Source organism: Ostrea edulis, chromosome 2, assembly GCF_947568905.1.
Source record: "Ostrea edulis chromosome 2, xbOstEdul1.1, whole genome shotgun sequence".
Taxonomy (NCBI): Eukaryota; Metazoa; Mollusca; class Bivalvia; order Ostreida; family Ostreidae; genus Ostrea; species Ostrea edulis.
Window position 1 is genome coordinate 15,143,480 of NC_079165.1, and position 23,063 is coordinate 15,166,542.

The 23,063-nt window shown below is 34.5% G+C and overlaps 1 protein-coding gene across 4 annotated transcripts in view; it reads right to left on the reverse strand.

Annotated features, from left to right (window-relative positions):
• The window catches only part of LOC125678225 (hemicentin-1-like), a 221,381-nt gene that overhangs the window by 70,025 nt on the left and 128,293 nt on the right, over positions 1-23,063 (reverse strand). Inside the window, exons 13-16 of one of the 4 annotated variants that reach the window (XM_048919063.2) lie at positions 20,665-20,925; positions 16,257-16,502; positions 13,902-14,195; positions 12,146-13,717 (exon numbers count right to left, since the gene is read on the reverse strand). In XM_048919063.2, coding sequence (XP_048775020.2) covers positions 13,446-13,717; positions 13,902-14,195; positions 16,257-16,502; positions 20,665-20,925 — 1,073 coding nt within the window. In that variant the 3' untranslated portion in view covers positions 12,146-13,445. Of the gene's footprint in view, positions 1-12,145; positions 13,718-13,901; positions 14,207-16,256; positions 16,545-20,664; positions 20,926-23,063 lie in introns of those variants that run through there. The other 3 variants (XM_048919061.2, XM_056156188.1, XM_056156187.1) reach the window with 3 other exon arrangements.

Genomic DNA, 23,063 nt, shown 5'->3' on the forward strand with positions numbered 1-23,063 from the left:
GGACGGACGGACAAAGTGATTCCAGTATACCCCCCAAACTTTGTTTGTGGGGGGGTATAATAAACAATCAATTATGCAAAGTAAAACATGACGATGCGTTGAATAAATAACGCATGAGACCTTCTGCAATTTTGAGAGTAAATTGTTCTCAGCCTGGAGTGACACATGTCCAGTTCCCAACGTGTAACAACTTCATCGTATCACAGATCAGAATGTCGCGATTTAAAAACTGATGATACGCAGATCATGTCCTTGCGTATCGAATAAGTTGATATAAACACATAATAAGGAGGTAAACAGGGAATAAGGAAATAAATACTGCTACATAAATATAGAAAGTTTACAATGGAAAATCTGAAGTCATTCAGTTTGTGGTAAAGTTAAGTTGTTAATTTGCTTTAACAGCTATGTCAATAAAATATCCAACTAATAAACAGATGGGATATTCTCTGTGGCTACTTTGAGATGTGCTAAAACATGTACTTCACTGTGTAGTATGAATGTGTGGCCATAATGATGAACTTCATTATCAAATATGAATTCTTGGACATGATCTAAAATTGAATTTTAGTGTTGAATATGAATTCGTGAAGGTGATCTAAAATATATTTTTTTTTATTTTCCATACATTCTTTGAGGTGAGCTGAAATATTTTCTAGTTTCCAATATGAATTCGTGAATTTGAGTGAGATGGATTGTTCCATTTTGAATTCATGTTTTGCCCATTATAAAAACCGAGGCCCCGTGTCACAGCAGGTATGGCACGATAAAGATCACTCCCTGCTCAAAAGCCGTAAGCGCCTAGCATAAGCCTAAATTTTGCAGGTGTTCGCCGGCAGTAGTGACGTCTCCATGTGAGTGACATATTCTCGAGAGGGACGTTAAACAATATTTAATCAATCAATCAATCAAACGTGTTTTTCCCACTTTGAATGTTACAAACCATGATGGATTAAATATATCATGCCGTCTTCTTACCTTGGACACGTACCACAGCTAGATGAATGGAGAAAATCACAAGGAATATAACTCTCCGTCCCTCCATCTTCTCTCTGTGTTGTGGACTATGTGTTAAACTAGGAAGTAAATATTTGTTTATAGACGCACTTCACTTATCTGAAATGCCTTGTTATAGAATTAGCACATTTTATAAGCAGAGGATTCCTACAACTCTTATGAGTAACATAATATAGCTGTATAGTAATCTTAATTTAATTGACATCTTGAAGATCAAATTTCACATTGTGGTGCAAAATATTTAACAAGGACCCAGTGCTACAAAAGTTACAATGCAACAAATACTGATATTAGGATAGAACTTGATACATTGCCACTAACTTTATAATAAATCTGATGTTACAATAGAAATAACACTATAGCGATAACATACAATTAACAGTACTCACCACAACTAACTTCATATCAAATATGTATATTATCACTTTGTTGCCTTTGTTTTTCTTTGATTCTCAATCTTGTAGTATTGTCAGTTCTTTCTGTAAATATAAAATCAATAAACAAACGGAAAAACATGGTTCATTATGCTCGCTATTAAGCTACTTAAAATCCGTTTTTGTTGTATTCAAATGTACTTTCATATGTATTTTGTCCATTGGTGTCAACACAATATTAACAGCATAATCAATCAATACATTATATCGATACTCATGCACCTTGTCTAACAGTATACAATATATTTATTGAAAAGATTAATACTAGAAGATTGAACATAACATATTTCAACAAAAATTCATCACAATGAAATTCTAAAGAAAATTAGAATTTTAAAGAAAAGTCTCTGAAGACTGTCAATTCTAAGAGTACAAATAAGTTCCGATATCATGCTTCAAAATCCAAGATGGAACATAAAATATTGGGAATTATTTATTATATTTTTGAATTATTGGCGAAGAAATGAAATGTTCATGCATGATTTCAGGTTGATCAATTAAAATATTTTAAATAATAGGTGTTCTGTTTAGGAAAATATATCAAACAAATTAATAAATTTACAGCATTTGAAGTAGTTCCAAGTCTCTACAATTTCCATTATGATTTACAAACTTAAAAGGATTGTCTAGAGATATAATAATAATAATAAAAGATGAAATTGTGGGATTTATCACTGTCCGTAATATCCTTTTCATAGAAAAATTAAGGTCATTTTGTTTATGGTTGTCTAGAGGTAAAGGAATAGAATGTTTGTTGTATTCATCGTTTTCGTAGAAATGGTAAAATTATTTAAGATTGATATTTTTTTATTATAGGTTTTGTGTGAGAGTTATAGAGTATGTGTAGAAAGAGGAAGTGAATGTTTGAAGGATGTATATAACAAGTCACACTTGACCTCTCCTATACGTATCACAGAGACAATACTACAGCTCTGTTAATTGGTGTCACTTCATGTAGAATGAAAACATTTATGAAACCCTTTCAAGTTATGTCATCTAGTTTTATCTCGGTCGTCAATGGCCTATTGTCAAATGTAAGACTAACAACGTATGTACAAGGGAATACACACTTTGTATTTATTTTCTCGCTAAATCTCTTTCACAAAACTGAAATTTTTACATCACATCTCGGACAATCGAAGGAGAGAAAATTTGCTCCAGAAGTTGTAGATTCATGTCCTGTCAAATTTTGGATATGATGTAAAGAGAAACTTTACAATAAGACGTGATATTTACAGTAGCCGTTTCGTCGTGTTAAGTAAACTGTCTTTGATATGTATACCTAGAAGATGTATATTGCATATGGTATAAATGCTTTTACTATAAGACGTGAGATTTACAGTTGCCTTTCCTGGTTTTAAGTAACATTTTCCTGTAAGATTTATACCGACAAGATGTAGACTGCATATGAATGATTACGAAATAATACATGGATACCAAACGTGTTGTGACTAGTCACATGTCAGATGTAAATTAAAAAGGTAATGTTAAAATACCGAACCTACACTTCTTGCCTCGTTACAACTAATGTGACGTTTTGATTTAAAGAATGAAAAGGCTTGTATGACAAAACTTATAATGAAAAATGATTTATACACATACGATAGTTAGACCTGATTTCCTATTCATACAACTATAATTAGTTTGCAAATCATAAACGAATTGCTAAGTAAATAAAGGTTGACAAGTTATAGTCATATATGCTCACATCCCTGACTTATCAAAGGATTCTTATATCCAACATTATAAAAATCCAAGCAAATGGAAAGCAATGCGCTGTCTTGTGGGACGGAGAAGGTATATGGATTTTCCTTAATTTCAATTGTTCATACAAAGTCAGTAATTGCAAACATCAGTACTTGGTATCTAACTGTTCAAGTAAACTACCAATGACAAATAAAAAACCACACACCGGTTGTACTAATTAAATATACTTTATATTTATTTGAAATATTTCGTGAATACATGTCTGCTATTAGTAGGCACGGAAACAGAGGGGTGGGGTTGATAGTGATCTGGACCACCACCACCCACCACTGGTATGTCCACGTTTTAACTCACCTGGACCATGGATCAAGACATTTTTTTCTGACCATGTTATTCCGGAGTGTATCTGTCTTGTGTAGACTCTACACATTGCTATTTTGTCAATAATTGATGGATTGAATCCAAGTGACATAGAATTGTATACTTATAATATGATTATGATATATGGCTTATAGTGGGTGTGACCGGTCGTCAGGGAATGTTTACACTTCTGGTGTGTGCTGGGGTTCGTGTTTCCCCAATTCCTAATGTTGTAGTCCTTAAAGGAGATCACTGTTCGATATCTTTACATTTCATAAAATTGAAGATATATTTAAGTGCTATTCCACGTAAGAATCATGCAATATCGAATTTCCGCGGCACACCCAATGCTACGAAAATGGGTCATACGTTTAGGGAAAAAATGTTTGGGTGTATATTCTATGAAAATCTGTTTATTTTGATTTTGCATCTCTCGGTATAATTTACACGACATATAACATTTTTTTTTACCGTGTACTAATTCATACAAATTGTCGGCAACATTAAATGGGATTACCCAAAAGAACAACACTGATACGAAATGACACTTATACATATTTGAAGATAAATCTTAAATTATCAATGGAAGGTGAAGATAACGAACAACGATCAATCTCATAACTCCTATAAGCAATACAAAATAGATAGTCGGGCAAACGCGGACTCCTGAACACACCAGATGTGGAATCAGGTGCCTAAGAGGAGTAAGCATCCCCTATCGACCGGTCACACCCACCGTGAGCCTTATATCATGATCAGGTAAACATAGTTATCCGTAGTCAAAATCAGCGTGCCAAGAGCGGTCCAACAATCGGTATGAAACACGTAAGACAGCATTTGACTCAATGATAGGTTGTATTGACGAAATTGATCGTTATAGCGACCACAGAATTTGCAAAATGCTGACTTTAATCGAGATTGTAGATGCCCCTGTACCATCAAGTTGTTTGTCAGTAGCTTGCCTCGATTTAAAAACTGACTATACACAAAACAAGATCTTGCGTATCGAATTAATTGAGATATAGAAACACCATATGTAGATGATATTGGAATATTGCTACATAAATATGGGAAGTTGACGATGGAGAAGCTGAAATCATCCCGTTTGTCATACAGTTGAGTTGTCAGTTTGCTGTTAATGTCTTATTGAATATAATTGATTTACAAACATACTGTTTATTTATATTTTAAGTGAGACGGTATACAAAAGAAATGAGTGAAGGAAAAAAGCACCATTGTGCATGTTCCAATATATTGACTGGTATTGAATTTGAAAAAAAAACCCAGCTTTAGCTATCAATCTTAATAATAACGTTTTATTTTGTTAATTTTACAGATGTAAGATTTTATGTCATACTGTCATTTAATTGCATTTAATTGTGTTTTATTGTTGCATTCCTAATCTCTACCCATGTAAACGCCTTAGAATAACTTGTTTTATATAAGACGCTTTGTAAATTTTATTCATTATGTTTTGTGTTTATTCATTATTGACGTGTTATTCAATTTGCAAATTGCTTATAAATATTCAAAATAATAGATCTATATTTTAAACTGATTTCTTTGTTTTGCTTGTTACTGTGATTTGAAAAAAAAAAAAAACGGCCACTGTATTTTTTGAGACATGGACAGGTTCCTACAAAGTATCTCAAGTCTTCAATCTTTTCGGGACAAATATTACTGACATGAGTATTTGCTATCCCCGTATTATTTTGACAACCTTTATGAAAACCATATCCACTACAAATTTACATCTTTAACACTAGAAACAGCAAATATTTTATTTTAGATAAACTGAAAAATGTTGCAAAATATTCCTTTAAACTATGCATGTTTGTATTACTTAATAATGACCTTGACCTTTATTGTACATTTAGACAATGGGCTATTCATACATGTATCTAAATATTAGATGTATACTAGCTACACAACAAAAGTTATGCGATATTTGTTATTAATGAAAAATTAGATTTCAGAAGATGATATCAACCCATTCAAGATGTAGACCTCCAATATATTTGATGTCTCCCATATTTATTTCAGAATATGCCAAATACATGCCATGGATTATATTAGTTGGTTCAGAACATCATTGAACATTTGTATTATGGAGATTTCATTAATTAACTTAATTTAACAAAATACTTATTTATAGGTGAAAACAGATTTCACAAGTGTTTGGAACTACCTTAAGGTGTCTCACTACATCCCGAAATAGTTTCTTAAATCAGTACGCATTGATTTAATCATAAAAGATATGATGATATATAATAAGTATATGTGCCAGAAAGGCAGAAAATATGCAAATTTGAATAAAATCATGATTTTCCAAAAAAAAAAAAAAAAAAAAAAAATCATTTCAACACACATGAACAAGACAGGTGGATTTGACCTCGAAATCTGCAGTTCGCCAGGCCAATGCTTTAACCACTGTGCTACGATATTAGAGAAACAAATCGACCAATAAAAGTAATTTCACAAAACATTTAAATCGCCATCTTGTGACGTAGTGTCATAAAGAGTGTAAACTTTAGTGTAGTGAGTTACCTTAACTCACATGAGCATACATAGAAAAAAAATCTTTAGAGGGGGTAGAGGTGTTGATAAATATTTTTTCTCCGGGAAGAAAAGCTTTTTTTTCTCTACACATGACAGATCCATGTACAAAGCCTCCTGAAACGGAGCCCCTGGTCTATTGTGTAGGCCTAAGAAAGAAATAATGGGCCATATCTTGTTTACGAGGTGTTGTGTATCAAGTGCAATCGACCGTTAGTGTTGATAAATCACACATCTTTAATTACAAGAGGAAATATTCACTACATCTTACAAAATTAGGCAGACAAACGACTTAAACAATCGTCTATATACTCGTGGTGTAAACAAACGGATTTGTTATAATGGCAACTTTGATCCCGATCTAAATTTCTTAATTAAAAATGTTATTTTATCTTTTCCGTATGATTATGTACGATATTTTGGTATCTTATATTTTAAAATTAAAAATCATTGATATTATCATTAATTAAGAATAAAGATTTGATTATATAATGCACAACTATTACATGTATATTAAAACTAATTTGGATAATATCGTTTTTTTTTTCATTTTCCCGGATTTTTTCTCTTAATATATTCAAAAAGATATTTCTGGGGGAAAATGTTTTCCACATTTTTGAGAAAGGTAAAATGATTAAACAAAATCCGCCTTATTTATTTAAAAATCTAATATGATTGTTAGTGTTTGCTGTTTTGAGAAAAGTGATTTTAAATATTGAATGCTTTTCTCATTAACATATACATGTACGTATCAAATAAATTCGATGGTTGTCATGGAGACGTGTGAAATATTGTTACTATGGCAATGAATAAAGGACAACGGGACTTTACTTGTTGTTATGTAGTTTTATTGGTCCAACGGAATTGATAATTTTCCCTATAGTGAGTAACAATTTCATGGATATATTATTATTGTGTTCAATGTGGGTAAAGTCTATTTTAGTAACATATCTCTGTAGATATGCAAGGTGAAGATAACGAACAGTGATCAATCCCATAACTCCTACAAGCAATACAAAATAGATAGTTGAGCAAACACGGACCCCTGGACACACCAGAGGTGGGATCAGGTGCCTAGGAGGAGTAAGCATTCCCTGTTGACCGGTCACACCCGCCGTGAGCCCCATATCCTGATCTGGTAAACGGAGTTATCCGCAGTCAAAATCAGTGTGCCAAGAACGGCTTAACAAACGGTATGAAACATGTCAGACAGCATTTGACCCAATGCGAGGTTGTATTGACGAACTAAATCGTTATAACGACCATAGAATTTGTGAAATGCTGACTTCAATCGAGACTGTTGAAATCCCTGTACCATCAACTTGTTTGTCAGTATCTTACCTCGATTTGAAAATTGAAAATACCCAGAACAAGCTCTTGCATATCGAATCAGTTGAGATATATAAACACCATATGCAGGTGATAATGGAATATTGCTACATAAATGTGGGAAATTGACGATGGAGAAGCTGAAATCATCCCGTTTGTCATACAGTTGAGTTGTCAGTTTGCCGTTAATGTCTACTTTCAATAAAATATCTAAGTATGAAGCAGAAGTGGACGAGCTCACAGGGATATATCAAATCGACATATGAATGAAAGCTATCATTGTTAATAGACAAAACGTCATCGATATATCTAAAAGTCGAATTGAAGGTCACAGCGAGAGATTTTTTCTTCTCACGTAGAAGTTTTTGAATAAATTCTGCTTCATATGAATATAAAAGCAGGTCAGCTAACAAAGGAGCACAATGTGTCATATGAAAAAAATGATATCAAATATAAAGTTTGTATATATAGGGGTAAAGTATTGTAAATATCAGCTCATCCCTGACGGTCTGTGTGCCATCCTTTGCATGATTCGTACGTGGAACAGCACTTTATGGAATAACTGTACACATATTATACAGATGCACCGAACATTTCAAGGAATACATGTACCTCATCATTGTTGTCACTTGAATTCGATAAATTTTCTACAATCTCTTTTCTTCCAACAGAGCTTTCATGGATCCTATCTATACAAAAGAAATGCACAATGTTTCAAAATTTAATGAAATTCATCACAAACTATAAAGACATGTGGTCATTAAATTCATTTACACACATCGTTTCTTATTTCAAAATTATCATCACTGTCATTATAACATGAGATAAAGAGATGGAGGAGTTGAGAGAGAAAGTTTCCTTTTCATATCACATGAACAATTTCTTAATGTACGTGATATAGAAATATTTGAGACACTATTAAAATATGTAAGATTTATCTTAATCTTAAAAATTGAAAAGTAGATGAAATTAGCATTGTTAATGTTAAATAGAGCAGTCAGATATACAACCGATATGCTTATTCATCAACACATTGCTACTACGAAAAAAGTGTTTTCACGCCAGTTGAAGAACACACGTTTACGTAAGTACTGCTAGTAGTTTGATACCTTGATGATGTAGCATTACCTTACAATGACACACCCGTTTCTTAGTAAACTAGTGAGTATCGTAATGCAAGGAAAATTCATGTTATTTCACTGAGCCAGGGTGAAAATATACTAAATGTTTTTTTAAATTAAGAGATAATAGTTTTGAGACAGAAGGGGGTATAAAAGAAGGGGGAGGATTGTAATATTCTTAAGATAAGTTGTATATGTAAAACTTATACGGTTTCGACAAACAATATTTCTTCAGTGATGTTCAAGCCAAAAGTTTGGAAATCCGAAATAACAATAAACTTGTAAGAACTAAAAGGAAAAACATAGTGCCAAAGACTGAAGCCAAATTCGTCTAAGGATCAGAGCTATGCATGAGGGAGATAATCCTTAATTTTGAAATGAATTTCTAAATTTTATCACAGCAATTAAATATACATCCGTATTTTCAAGCTAGTAACGACGTACTTAGCTACTCGGCTGTAGAGACCCTCAGGGACTAACAGTTCACCAGAAGAGGCCTCCACCCAGGGCTTGTAATGTAAAATTTATACCTTCACACTGGAATACATCCAAATAAATATAAAGTAATGGTCAAAGAAGGTCAAAATACCATCAAAACACATATTCTCTGCATTTCTTTCAACTACTTATTATCTCCCACATTCTGCCAAGTGAAATAAGTCAATGTGCAAAATTCGACAAATTCATATTTTCCATACCAAATTTCTATTATGAAATTTTATTTGCTCACTAATCTTTTTCTGCATTATTATATCACTTATTTACCTTCTTCTTAAATTTAAATTTATTACCTTTATTATCGCTGGGATTTTGCTAAGGAGCTGGTCAAAGTACACATTAAAACTGCTAGATTTTGGTCATTTGAACCTGAATTATGAGCTGTGTTACAATACTGATGCCATGTTTAGATAAATCTACATATTGATAAAAATTGTTTCCACTTTGTCACAACATATAGCAGAACATTCCTTGTCAAATATTGGTGATATTTTAAATTTAGATTAAGTTTACCTGATTAAGATATAGGGGGTCCATGGCAGTGTGACCGGTCGACAGGGGATGCTTACTCCTCCTAGGCACCTGATCCCATCTCTGATGTGTCCAGGGGTCTGTGTTTACCAAACTATCCATTTTGTGTTGCTTATGGGATATATGAGATTGATCACTGTTCGTTATCTTCACCCTTTATTGAAGTAAACATTTCCCAAAACTCCAATTTTCCTTGGGGGTGGGGGGGGGGGGAGTCTATATAAATGGCTCGTTAGTATGGAAACGAGTCACTTTTCAGAATAAGTGTAACAATATTATTTAAAAGAGTTCATGGATTTCAATTAAATTATGACATTTATAGTGGAAAATTTTCAGTGCGTGCCGCAATATTTTAGTCTTTACAGAGGATTGCTCTTAAATCAATTATTGCTGTAAAAAGTTATATTAATGTGCGCATTGGTATGGTGAAATTACTGCTTGCGAAATTGTATTTCGAGCTAGGTATAAATGGTTTAATTATCTTGTTAATTTAGTTGCAGATATATTTACTTATTTACAATGCTTTTGTGTATAAGGAATTAATGCGCGCATTTGTTCTTTTAAAGAGGGCAACAATTCGATTAAAGTGATCATTAATTAAATTGTGGATATGTTGAATTGGAGACATTTCTATATATAAAAGTACTCTCTCTAAAAGAATTATTGCGTGTATCAATTGAATTTATGATATCCTTAATTCAATTGAAGACAACAATGATTCAATTATTGGGAAGATCAATTTGATTTATGTGTGCTACGATTCAATTGAGTACAGCAATAAGTGAATTGATGAGCGAATTAATTGAACCATTGCTCTCTTCAATTGATTGGTAGCGCGCATCAATTCAATTGTTGATTTCATAAATTCATTTGATCAGAGCAACAATTCAATTATAATGCGAATCCATTCAGCATATTAATCAAAGCTATCATCAATTCCGCCCAAGGATTCGGAATTGAAAATATCATCAATTACTTGATGAGATTATTAATTGAATTATTGCGCGCATCAAACGAATTGATGATATCTTCATATTGTTAAAGACATCTTAACTTATTTGAGTTTATTTATATTTGGCGCTCCATAGTTTAGTGGTTTAGCCAGCGACCCATGTTAACAATTACTCGTAATAACCAATTTCATATTCGCTTTCATAGCTACATTCTTGGGTATTTGCATGGCTACCTGTATGCGCTGGTGGGTATTACGATTCAAAATGTTCGTTTTCTAGACAACATTTTATGTAAATGTGTTTTTGTAAATAGTTAGGTATCTTAGAATTATATTTCTTTTCAGTTTTGATGTTGATGAAAATCGACGATAACGAACAGTGTTCAATCTCATATATTCCACAAGGAAATCAACAAAAAAAAAATTAAAAAAACAATAAGATAAAATAAAATAAAAACACAAAGAGTTGGGCAAACACGAACTTGATTTGAGATGCTTTTCTGTTCTCTCGCTATATTATTTAAAATCAATATTTGATTTATACAACTTCTAGCATATGCTGTGGTACAATACGTTTGAAGTTTTTCCTTCACAGCTTATTGCATATTGTGTTTTATCACAATCGAAAATTGTTCACTCATTTAGTGACACAACAAGTGACCACAGAGTTTCACAAATATTGAACTATATATTGCGCTCAGAGTCGCAGTGGAGAGGGTTCTGTATCGTGCCGACGTCTACCTTTACAAATATTGACCTATGTATTGCGCTCAGGGTCGCAGTGGAGAGGGTTCTGTATCGTGCCGACGTCTACCTTTACAAATATTGACCTATGTATTGCGCTCAGGGTCGCAGTGGAGAGGGTTCTGTATCGTGCCGACGTCTACCTTTACAAATATTGACCTATGTATTGCGCTCAGGGTCGCAGTGGAGAGGGTTCTGTATCGTGCCGACGTCTACCTTTACAAATATTGACCTATGTATTGCGCTCAGGGCCGCAGTGGAGAGGGTTCTGTATCGTGCCGACGTCTACCTTTACAAATATTGACCTATGTATTGCGCTCAGGGTCGCAGTGGAGAGGGTTCTGTATCGTGCCAACGTCTACCTTTACAAATATTGACCTATGTATTGCGCTCAGGGTCGCAGTGTAGAGGGTTCTGTATCGTGCCAACGTGTACCTTTACAAATATTGACCTATGTATTGCGCTCAGGGTCGCAGTGGAGAGGGTTCTGTATCGTGCCAACGTGTACCTTTACAAATATTGACCTATGTATTGCGCTCAGGGCCGCAGTGTAGAGGGTTCTGTATCGTGCCAACGTGTACCTTTACAAATATTGACCTATGTATTGCGCTCAGGGTCGCAGTGGAGAGGGTTCTGTATCGTGCCAACGTGTACCTTTACAAATATTGACCTATGTATTGCGCTCAGGGTCGCAGTGTAGAGGGTTCTGTATCGTGCCGACGTCTACCTTTACAAATATTGACCTATGTATTGCGCTCAGGGTCGCAGTGGAGAGGGTTCTGTATCGTGCCAACGTATACCCTTACAAGGGACATCTGTTTTCAAATATATATCCGTACAGCCTGTGGCACTCTAATGATAAGGTTTTGTGAAGGAAGAAAAACACTACATAATAATGATGATAATAATAAGGCCTTTATTCATATAATATTACGTATTTAGCGATAACACAAGTTTTCAATATGGTCCTGCATACATACAGACATATATTAGTAAAATAAATACAGATTAAAAGAAGTAGAGTACATCTAAACATAAGAAATAATTTAATGTAAGATAAATAGGTCAAAATAAAGCTTATAAAGTATGGTGTTGATCTCTAAGATAATTCTCTGAAAACACACTACACTTGTTGAGTGTCTGATATCTTCGCTCAAGGCATTGCACAAAGTGCTTCATGAAACGCTGAAAGATCTTCTATGATATTCAGGTTTTGCCTTACAATACATTTGAATTAGAATTATGAAATACTTATGTTAAAAGTCTTAAACTTGACGTGCCGCCAATATCCGACCCTGACCTTCCGGAAAGCGAACGCGCTAAGCATAACTCTACCAGAAACATGTAAAAGAGCTTGCCGTCATTTTGTCCTCAGATTTCCGTTATTGTATAACTTATTTAAAATGTAGACGTATGTTGACGTTTAAGTTGTGTAAATTAATTTTAGCAGAGGTTAAGAATGCTTATTCTTTTCCTAATATAGACGTTCGTTTTGATTTTGAACATTTCCAAGTTGCACCAATTTCCGCACACTGGTTTATCTCTAGCGCTATTCTTTTAGATCTTGAATATTCTCAAATCAACAGTCCAGAATATTACAGACACCGTCTAAAAGTCAATACAACAAACACTAAGAATTGTTACAGATATTCACTAAGAATCGTTACATATGCTCTTCACAAGTTGTGTTCAAACACAGTAAATGTCATCATCAAACTCCTTGTAGACATATGTAACTTCTATTACAGTTGTCATTGCAATCAATTCATTATTGTACGTTAAACAATTCGCAAGGTGAAGTTCAATTATAGAAGTGAGGGGATTACTGTAGTTCATTTGATGCATTATTACAAACAATAATGTAATGCAATACTAGTCAAGTGATGAGAGTTAGTAATTGAGTGCAGAGAGACTATGAATTGTAATGTCCTTATTACTTTGAACGAGTTATGTGAATTAGATTGTAATCTAATGTGTAATTAAAATTGAATAAAAAGTAGGTCGGATGGATGTTGTTGGTTTGATAATTTTAAAAGGGTTAAGTCACAAGCACTATGTTAAATCACTAATTCCTGGCCGTGGCACAGATGGAAGGCGACGATAACGAACAGTGATCAATCTCATAACGTATTTTATCTATTGTTTGAAATCTTTGTTAACTGCGAAATTCTCATTTTCAAACGCATTGTTTTGATTCTATAATATCCCGCCTCCTCTCTCATTTTCTTTGTTTACCTGTGACATTTTCATTTTTAGATACATTGTTTTGAATTTATAATATTCCGCCTCCTCTTTCAGCTTCTTTGTTTCCTGATCGTACTTTTCTCTCTCGGCTCTCAGTGTCAAGATTTCCTCCTTTCTTATAATACTCCTTCTATTCGTCGTCTTAGCACTGGATAAGGAAGATGTCACAATCTGGTCAATTACGTCATCCTGGTCAGTGCTCCGATCATACATGGTGGAATCACCTACGAAAATATCAATTGAAAAAACGTTATAACACATGAGCGGACATTAAGGTATTCAAAAGATGTACAAGTTTTGATTTTTTGTGAATTTGAAAAATATACATGAAAGAAAAAAATGCATCAAAATTTCATTTGAAGAAAATAAATAATTCTAAAAACTTTTAACTTGGTGATTTTGACATACTTTGCATTGTACAGCTTACAGTTTTTTCCGACCTCCTACTTCCAAAACGGTTTTCCGTAACGATTCGGAAAAAATAAGGAACATAAGGTTGAAGGAAATTGATTTCTGTAGATAAATAGCTGGCATCGTCTGCTGTCACCGGATGTATATTGTGGGAGAGCCATGCTGACGATACATTGGTTGTGTATTCAATAAAAAACCTCTGATCGCTTCCTCCGTCAAATCCAGGCTTCCATTGGATCAGTGCAGTGTTTGAACAGTCCACTGTCAGTTCAGTAGGTGGTTGAGGCGGACCTGTACAATTTCTTAAAGACATGAAACATATCAACATATGTATTTCCCTGTTTAAGACTAAATCTTTGAGAACTGAAAAAAAAACTGATATAGGAAACGGATATGATTTACATTGTCACTAGAGTGATCTACGTCTAGATGTGTGCGTTCCACAATGTAGTGCGAATCAAATGACTGATGAAAAAGAATATTTTGTTTTAAATTTTCATATACAACACTGTATATGAAAAACACCTTTAACGAATATATTCGTCTAGTTTTGATACAAAACTAAATTCAATAATGAAATGTTTTCATGCGTAAACTATGGCATGTCAAACGTTGCAATATTTGATCTTTTCCATTTGTAATCTATATTTTCCATTTGCATTGTATAATTTTTCATTTTCATTGTACAATTTGCATTTGTATTCTATATTTTCCATTTGTAATGTATAATTTTCCATTTGTATTCTATATTTTTCATTTGTATTGTATAATTTTTTCGTTTGCATTGTATAATTTCCATTTGCATTGCAAAATCTTTCATTTGTATTGCATTCGAGGAATTGTTTATTTTGATTTGTTACGAAGGATTTCATTAGTTTAGGTCCCACTTATATTTAGCTGTCACCAGCTGTAGCAATCTCTACCCAGAGTTTTCGTGGGGATTTCTGCTTTTAAGGTCACATTATCCGAAAGATCCGTGATTCTTACTTTTAAATAGCAATGCGTATGGCAAAGTTTTAACTATATTTACGTCTTAGGTTTGATGCAGCCATGACACGAGTAGAACTCGAACATGCGACTTCACGGTTACGAATTCGAACCAAAGGGTATATCACTAAACTACCACGATCGGTTCCATATAAGGACTAGTTGAACATACATGTAGCTAGCAATGACGAATCTTGCGCCGGGAGACCCCCCCTCCCTCCCTTCACAAATATGATATTTTGTATAGAAATGAAAAGCAATGCAGGTACGTTTTATTTTGTCAGAACGCACTTGTTTCAGGGGACATCGCCCTCCCCCTGCAACCCCCCCCTCCACCAAGGCTTTGCACTGGACTCACTAGGGATCTTAAGACAGTCCCCAGACATCCAGCAGTTTACTGCATCCTTTCATTCAGAATTATGTAGATCAGGCAGTGGTTAAATAAGAGACTAGTTTGAATATACTGATCACATTAGACGCATAAAAGCGATACATTAATTGGGGGTGTTGGGGTGTTACGCCATTGCACTTGGCAAATACGGTACATTCCTGCGAAATGACTTCTTCAACATCTCGCGCATTACCAAATTCGAAAAACGATAACTTATTAATAAGATTAATCCATCGAATAGTTGTAAGAAACCAAACTCGATGTTAACAATTGCTGAATTGGTGGTGACCCAAGGGCCGAATTAAGTCCCCCGAATCAACTGAATTCTGACTAAATAAAAATGTGCATGCTTTTCTGGACAGTTGTATTAAAAAAAATTATCAGGGGGGGGGGGGATTTGCCATTACTAGGGCTAGCTACGTATTTTTAAAAATAACTAGTCCTGCTTGGTTTGTGGGCGGGAGGTCGTGAGTTCGAGAACCGTTATTGTCATTGCCGCATCAAACCTAAGACATAAACAAAGGCAGTGACTGCTCCTTTGCCAAACACTCGGCATTCAAAAGTGAGAATCACGGATCTTTCCGTAATGGCCTTAAAAACAGATATTCCGTGTCGCTGCAGGCGTTGGTACGATAAAGAACCGTCATTGCTACGACCCTGTGTGCTAAGCACGTCTATATTTGTGGTACATCAGTGAACAATTCTCAAAGCAACGTTAACTAATGAAATCCTTCGTAACAAATCAAAATAAACATTCCCTGGATAAAATACAAATGAAAAATTATACAATACAAATGGAAAATATAGAATACAAATGGAAAATTACACAATACAAATGGAAATTATACAATGCAAATGAAAAATTATACAATTCAAATGGAAAATATGAAATACAAATGGAAAATTATACAATACAAATGGAAAAGATCAAATATTGCAACGTTTGACATGCCATAGTAAACATTTACCCATACCTCGAATGTTGAATTCTTTATCATATCTTCCAAATCTATTACTCAATGTAAGCTGGTAGGATCCGAAATCATTTACATTCATATTACTGACACTGATACTTGTAAACCCCTTTCCGGCCGCTGTAATATTTTTTGGAACACATTTGGTCATATCTCCCTTCAGTGGGACGAATGTCCATGATGCATTTGGACTTGGATTTGCCATAAACTTCACCGTCAGATTCAGTTCATCTCCAATTTCAAAACCTTTATTTGTGGTATTGGAAGATGTGAGAATAATAGGAGAACCTGAAACAATGTAAAACTTATACGGTACCAAGTTTGATGCACCAGATACGCATTTCGACAAATAACATCTCTTCAGTGATGCTGAATAAAACACAAAAATGAATATATCTCATCATACAAAGAGTACAATCTCGCTGAAAAATATCTATGCTACAAACGCGTCATCTTCATTAGTAATAAGTCCACGATCCATTTATCCTCTAAATGGAAAATATCAATCTGTAATGGATATTCAAATATTGGGCTGAAATTATACCGTGTTAACTGACAAAAATCCTTATGAAAACCAGAACACTTATCGACCAATTCTGGTATGAGTTAACTCAACATTTAATAGTACACGATTCAAGAACATAAGGTTTGATTCATTGCATAGTGACCACAAGACAACTTACGTATACAAAACGTGGTCTATAGGAATGAATATTTCGATAAATTTAACAATCTGATGCTAAATGTCAATTGGGAAACAAAATTATCTGTGTTTGAAAGTATTGACGCAACAACAGACAATTTTACTCAAGAGTTCATGTCATTTAAAGAAAGGATACCTAAACATATTACAATAAGGCCTGACGACAAACCCTGGGTGGGTTCAATTACGAAAATACATATGGCATTGGTTCCAGCGACAAAATGAGAATGTGAAATTTTCAGGAAATTCAGAGATAAGGTTACCAATAGGTGAAAATAACGAACAGTGATCTTTCTCATAACTCCCACAAGCAACACAAATCAGAGAGTTGGGCAAACACGGTTCCCTGGACACACCAGACACATTGTATATGCTATTTCAAACTATTATGAAAACATAGAAACATATTTTAATGATGCTGGTATGAATAATGATAATCTGAATTGGAAAAGTCTTGAAGATATATAACATTTCCATGCCAAACCTAAGAGGGAGTTACCTCCCATTCAGTACACGGATGATAATGGTAATGTCTATCTAACAGAAACTTAGAGAAATATGAGTTACGTAATAACGCTTTGCTTCCGTTTCAGATATTAATGACGTAGCTCATCAACCTGAGCAGATTCTAAAGGTGACGACAATCTTACTGATGTAACTATTCAGGAAAATAAAAGCATTGTTATTGTGTTAGTGCTCCCAGTTAATAAAGCAATACAATAGGATTGTATGAGTCACAAAAATTCTTAAGGCATGTAAAGAAATAATTATGTTTAAAAATGTTTTTGGAGAGGGCTGTAACTCCTTACGATCTCCATAATTGTGCAGAGATGGGAGTAAATTACTCCCGCAACATTTACGATAATTCTAAACATTTGCTGGCTTTCTTTACGTACATGTAAACAAAATGATGATATGTTTCTTAGTCAATAGATGAATTTACAACCTGCAACTTAAGATTTGTGAGACTCTTCTGTTTTTAACCATGCCGATGTATTCCAATTTCTCGATTCATAAGATGCACAATGTTTAACGACACTTCCGGTTGTGATATTATTTGTAGATGTCCATATAAGGCACCGTATTATTTACATTAATGGACGAGTGTGGAGTAGAAAGCGATTTTGTCGGTATTGAAAAGGTATGAATTTGATATCAAGTTAACAGTCAAACATTATTGAATAACATTATTATTATTATTATTATCATTATGTAGTGTATCTTCCTTAAAAATCAAACAATAGTGTAAATTTTTCTTCAACCATATGGATTTCCTTTCTTTGTCAGAATGGCTCGAGTAAAGTACGCGCCGATTGTCATTGTTTCGTTTGTTCAGTAGATTTCGCGATAACAAGCGCGGGGGGGGGGGGGTAGTCGAAGAAAACGTCAGAATAGAAAAACAACTCGGAGAGGGCTACATTACTCCAGCTAAGATAAGCGTAAGATTTTTCATGATGTATAATTCATTGTGAACAACTTTCGTCTTATTTATTATCTCATTTATTATTGTCAGATGATGAATATCTTTCTGAACAGGAAAAAATATGAAGGTTTTTGAAATACGTACTGACACGGGTTGTTTTAATTTTGCTTCAAATCAATATGCAAGCATTGAAGTGTAATAATTTAAGCGATAGACGTCATGATATTATAATATTTTTTGTCTTTTCTCACATTTATGAATGTTTAAATAGTCACTTATACATTGTGTGAGATATGTGATTGTATATTATTTAAAGGAAAGGATTATCTAAGTTTTGGAACTTGTATCCAATCATTTTGTCGAGGTCCGTGGGTATCCGGTTTAGAGAAAGTTCTCAGTACCCTTTACCTGTCGTAAGAGGCGACTAAATGGGGGCGGTCCTTCGAATGAATGAGACTACAAAAAACCGAGGTCCCGTGGTACAACGGGTGTGTCATGATAAAGACCCCTCCCTGTCCAAAGGCCGTAAGCGCAGAGCATATGTCTAAATTTTGGAGCCCTTCGTTGTCAATGGTTACGCCTCCATATGAGTGAAACATTCTCTAGACGTTTAACAGCATACAACCAACCAACCAACCTTTTGTATGATTGTCAGTAAACTACGTTCAAATCAAAAGAACACAAAAGGTGATGTTTAGAAACTTATCACATGTTACTTAAACAGGTGTACCCCAGGGTTCTTTACTTGACCCACTATTATTTTTTTTTATTTCACATTAATATTCCTGAAAATATGTTATGTATATCATATGCAGACGATAATTTCACACAAGAGATAACTTTAAATCATGACTTAAATATTTTGAATGATGATTACCTTTCAAGAAGTAAATTCAAAGCTGTAATTTTTAGTTTTGAAATGATAACCAACTTTTTGAAAAAAAACCCCAAAAAACAGATTCACCTAGAATTTGCTCATGAGCACAAAAGCTCAGAAGCATAAGTTTCCTTGAAGCTATGGAGGTCAAACAATATGGCTAAATTTGTGAACAAGGGATCTAAGAATACAGGAATTAAAAAAAAAAGGCTGAAATTTTCAGCTTTATGAAAAACATTGTCAAAATTGTGTATAGATTTTATAAGACTATAACTCGAATACGCAGTTCAACTTTGATCTGATTGTACCTTGGTATACACATGTATGCTGGGGGAAACTGAGCAGGTTTAATCAACAGTATTATAACTTCCCAAAATAGCTTCAATGAATTAATTGTACTTAGAAACAGGGTATGCACCAGCTAGTTGAAAAAAAGGCGTGAAAAAAACCTAATCTTTGGTCTATGCATACAATTTACAACAATTTAATTTCTGTTTTTCTGAAATAAAAAATAGAAATACCACTCTTAACCATACACTCTTCAGATTACGATATACCCTTTGCAGATTAGAAATATCTTTTACATCGTTCATAACTGTTCGAACATGAAACTCATTAAATCGTGTAATAAGGGAAATAATGTCAATCAACGGTTTCAAGAAACTCGTACTGTCAAACATGCATTTAGAAAGCGTCCCATTGCTTTACTGTAGGAAAGCGTCTTCAAATGTAATTCATACAAATGTAATGCAAGACTGTATTTTGAATTATGATTGATATAGATGAAATATTTTCCTAGTTCAAACTGTGCATGTGGTCTTCAAGAGGATACCTATCGTTTCTTTTTTGTTTGTAATAAATACATAGATGTAGGATTTTCATGATGAATAGTGCTCATTTGTTATTGTGGAGTAATGAATCTCGTCCAGAGGAGGAAACTTGAAGCTTTTTTGACTTTTCAGAAGTATATACATGGTACTGGTCGGTTCAAATTGATATACAAGCATTAAATTGTAACAATGTAAGCGATAGGCATTTCGTCAGTATCGATTTCTCTGTCATTTCCCCCACTTTGAATATTTACATAATTATTTAAAGGGATATGTTTTGGAATGTGTACACAATTGTATACAATCCTTGTGTATAATTACCAATATCATATATTCAAATCAACAATTGTTTGGAATACCATTACATTTTATATCAATAACAGATATTATAGCAAGTAATGCGACCCTAAGTTCTGATCGACATGCACACAACCATGATATTGTAACTATTGCAGCGATCAATAATCGGTGTTGATGTGTTATTGTATTTAGTAAGGAATTGTCTGTTACGTGGGACAATAGGCATGTTTATAGGAACATTTTGTTCAGTTTGGAATAATTCTGTAGTTACTTACACTGAACAGTAAGTTTTTTAGAGGCGGACTTGTTTCCAATAATATTCTCAGCAACAATTCTGTATTTCCCTCCATTTAGACAAGTACTAATGTTTATTTCATACGTTTTTCCTCCCGTAAAATTGGATAAGAATTTCAACTTCTCCTCCTTGTGGAATATTGTCACATTTGATGCAGGAAAACTGTCAACATTAAGGTTAAGCCTCAGCGATCCAGGGGCAGCGATCTGGGGAAAGTCTGGAACTGTTAATCTTGGTTTATCTGGAAGGGAGAAGTAGTGCAAAATCATTATTAAAGTTTATAAAAAATGACATACCAAGAGGACACCTAAGGTCAATCATAAAAATGATTCAGCGTGCGTAGAAACATATGAAAATGTTTCCAGTCAAACAGAAAGTACGAAAAAATTACTTCATGTACATATCATAGCCGGTCAGGAAAATGCGAAAATGTGGTTACATATTCACATTCACTGTGTACCGGTCGCGGTAGCTCAGTGGCATAGCGTTTAATTCGTAACTGGACTGTCATGAGTTCGCGCACAGACACCTGAAGTGTGGACACTACTACCACCACCCCGCCTTTCTGAATATTTTTCAGCAGTAATTTCTCCAAAATGTGTGACTTCTCTGTTTATACGATTCACGCCTTTTAAGCTTTAAAGATTGACATTCTACCTGTATAAAAAAAAACAAAAACACACAAGGTAAGAAACAAACAGGTTGTGTCGGCTTCGGAGCTCTTTTTACCAAGTACTTTCAGTGTTTCCTATGAATTTTGGGCAAGCGGCAGGTCGGGGATATGTCATCCTACAAGTTTCTTCAACTCAAAACCCATCTGATCCCGGGCGCGACAGACCTAAGTCGTTGAAATAGGTAGTGACAGTTCCATCGCCAAGCGCTCGGCGTCAAGTGTGAATGTCACGGGTCCTCGGAGATGACTTTAAAAACGGATGTCCCGTGTCGCAGTAGGTTTGGTACGCTAAAGAACCCTCACTGCTCAATGGCCTTAAGCGCCGAGCATAGGTCTAAATTTGAAGCCCTTCACCGGTCTTGGTGACGTCTCCATATGAGTGAAAAAGTCTCGAGCGAGACGTTAAGCAAGATACAATCAATCAATCATCCCTTTTATTTGGCACAATTTTGTGTAGACTGATCTTACAGGTCGTCTTGTCATCCACTGACACGCAAAGAGGATGTCGAAAAATTTGTTACGAGTCGTGTGATTGCTCTGTATTGACATCTGCCTGTTTAGTCTAATAATTTTCGCGAACCAATCACAAGACATGGAACAAGATTTAGAATATAAGAAAATCAAAACGTCTCAATCCCGGTCCTCTGACGCGGTAAATCTCCAATATATTAATCACAGGTGACGGTTTCTTCTCCAAGTCTTTAAAAATGGATCCCGTGTTATGGTAGGTATTGACACGATAATGAGCTCTCACTACTACGACAGTAAACGCCATACATACGTTAACGTTTTCTAGTCACGTTCCAAAATAATTGAAGAACTTCTGAATGGACATCAATCAAGTAAACATTCACGAAATTGTGAATATAAATTTAGATTTCCAGCTATAAGAATTAGATACATATTTGAACTGCATTAAAGTAGATTAAAATTCGTTTAAATGAATCCAAAATGTCATATTTTATACCTTTTCAGGTCACCTGGGTTACTCAAGCGACCTATAGCTATTGGTATGCATTCGTCCTTCGTCCGTTAGTAATTGAGCACTGTTGACTTCTACTTTATAGCTATCATTCCAATGCTTATGAAATTTGATATTGATAAGCTTCTGAACAAGGGGGGGGGGATTAAATGTTCAATTTCAGGACTTTTGCTACATTCGGGGCAGGTCAAATTTCTCTACAACCGCATATGTGCAAGAACAAGAGGCCCATGGGTCACATCGTTCACATGAGTCACATTGGCCAATATTTAAAGATCTTCCCTACATATTCGCATGTAAAACTTGTATCCCTATTGTGACCCCAACCTACCTCCGGGGGCATGATTTTTACAAACTTGAATCTGTACTATGCCGGAAAGCTTTCATGTTAAGGTAAACTTTTCCGGCCCAGTGTTTCTTGAGAAGATTTTTAAACAAATTTCACCACATAATTGTATGAAAAGCTTTGATCCCCTATTGTGACCCCCACTCTAGCCCCGGGGGCCGTGATGTTAACAAACTTGAATCTGCACTATGCTAGGAAACTTTTATGTAAACGTAAACTTCTCTGGCCTCATGGTTCTTTAGACGATTTTTATACATTTCCCCATTATATTTATGGAAATATAAACTTTTTTGGCCCAACGGTTCTTGAGAACAAGATTGTTAAATGTTTCCACTATATATTTGTATGCAAAACTTTGATCCCCCATAGTGACCCCAC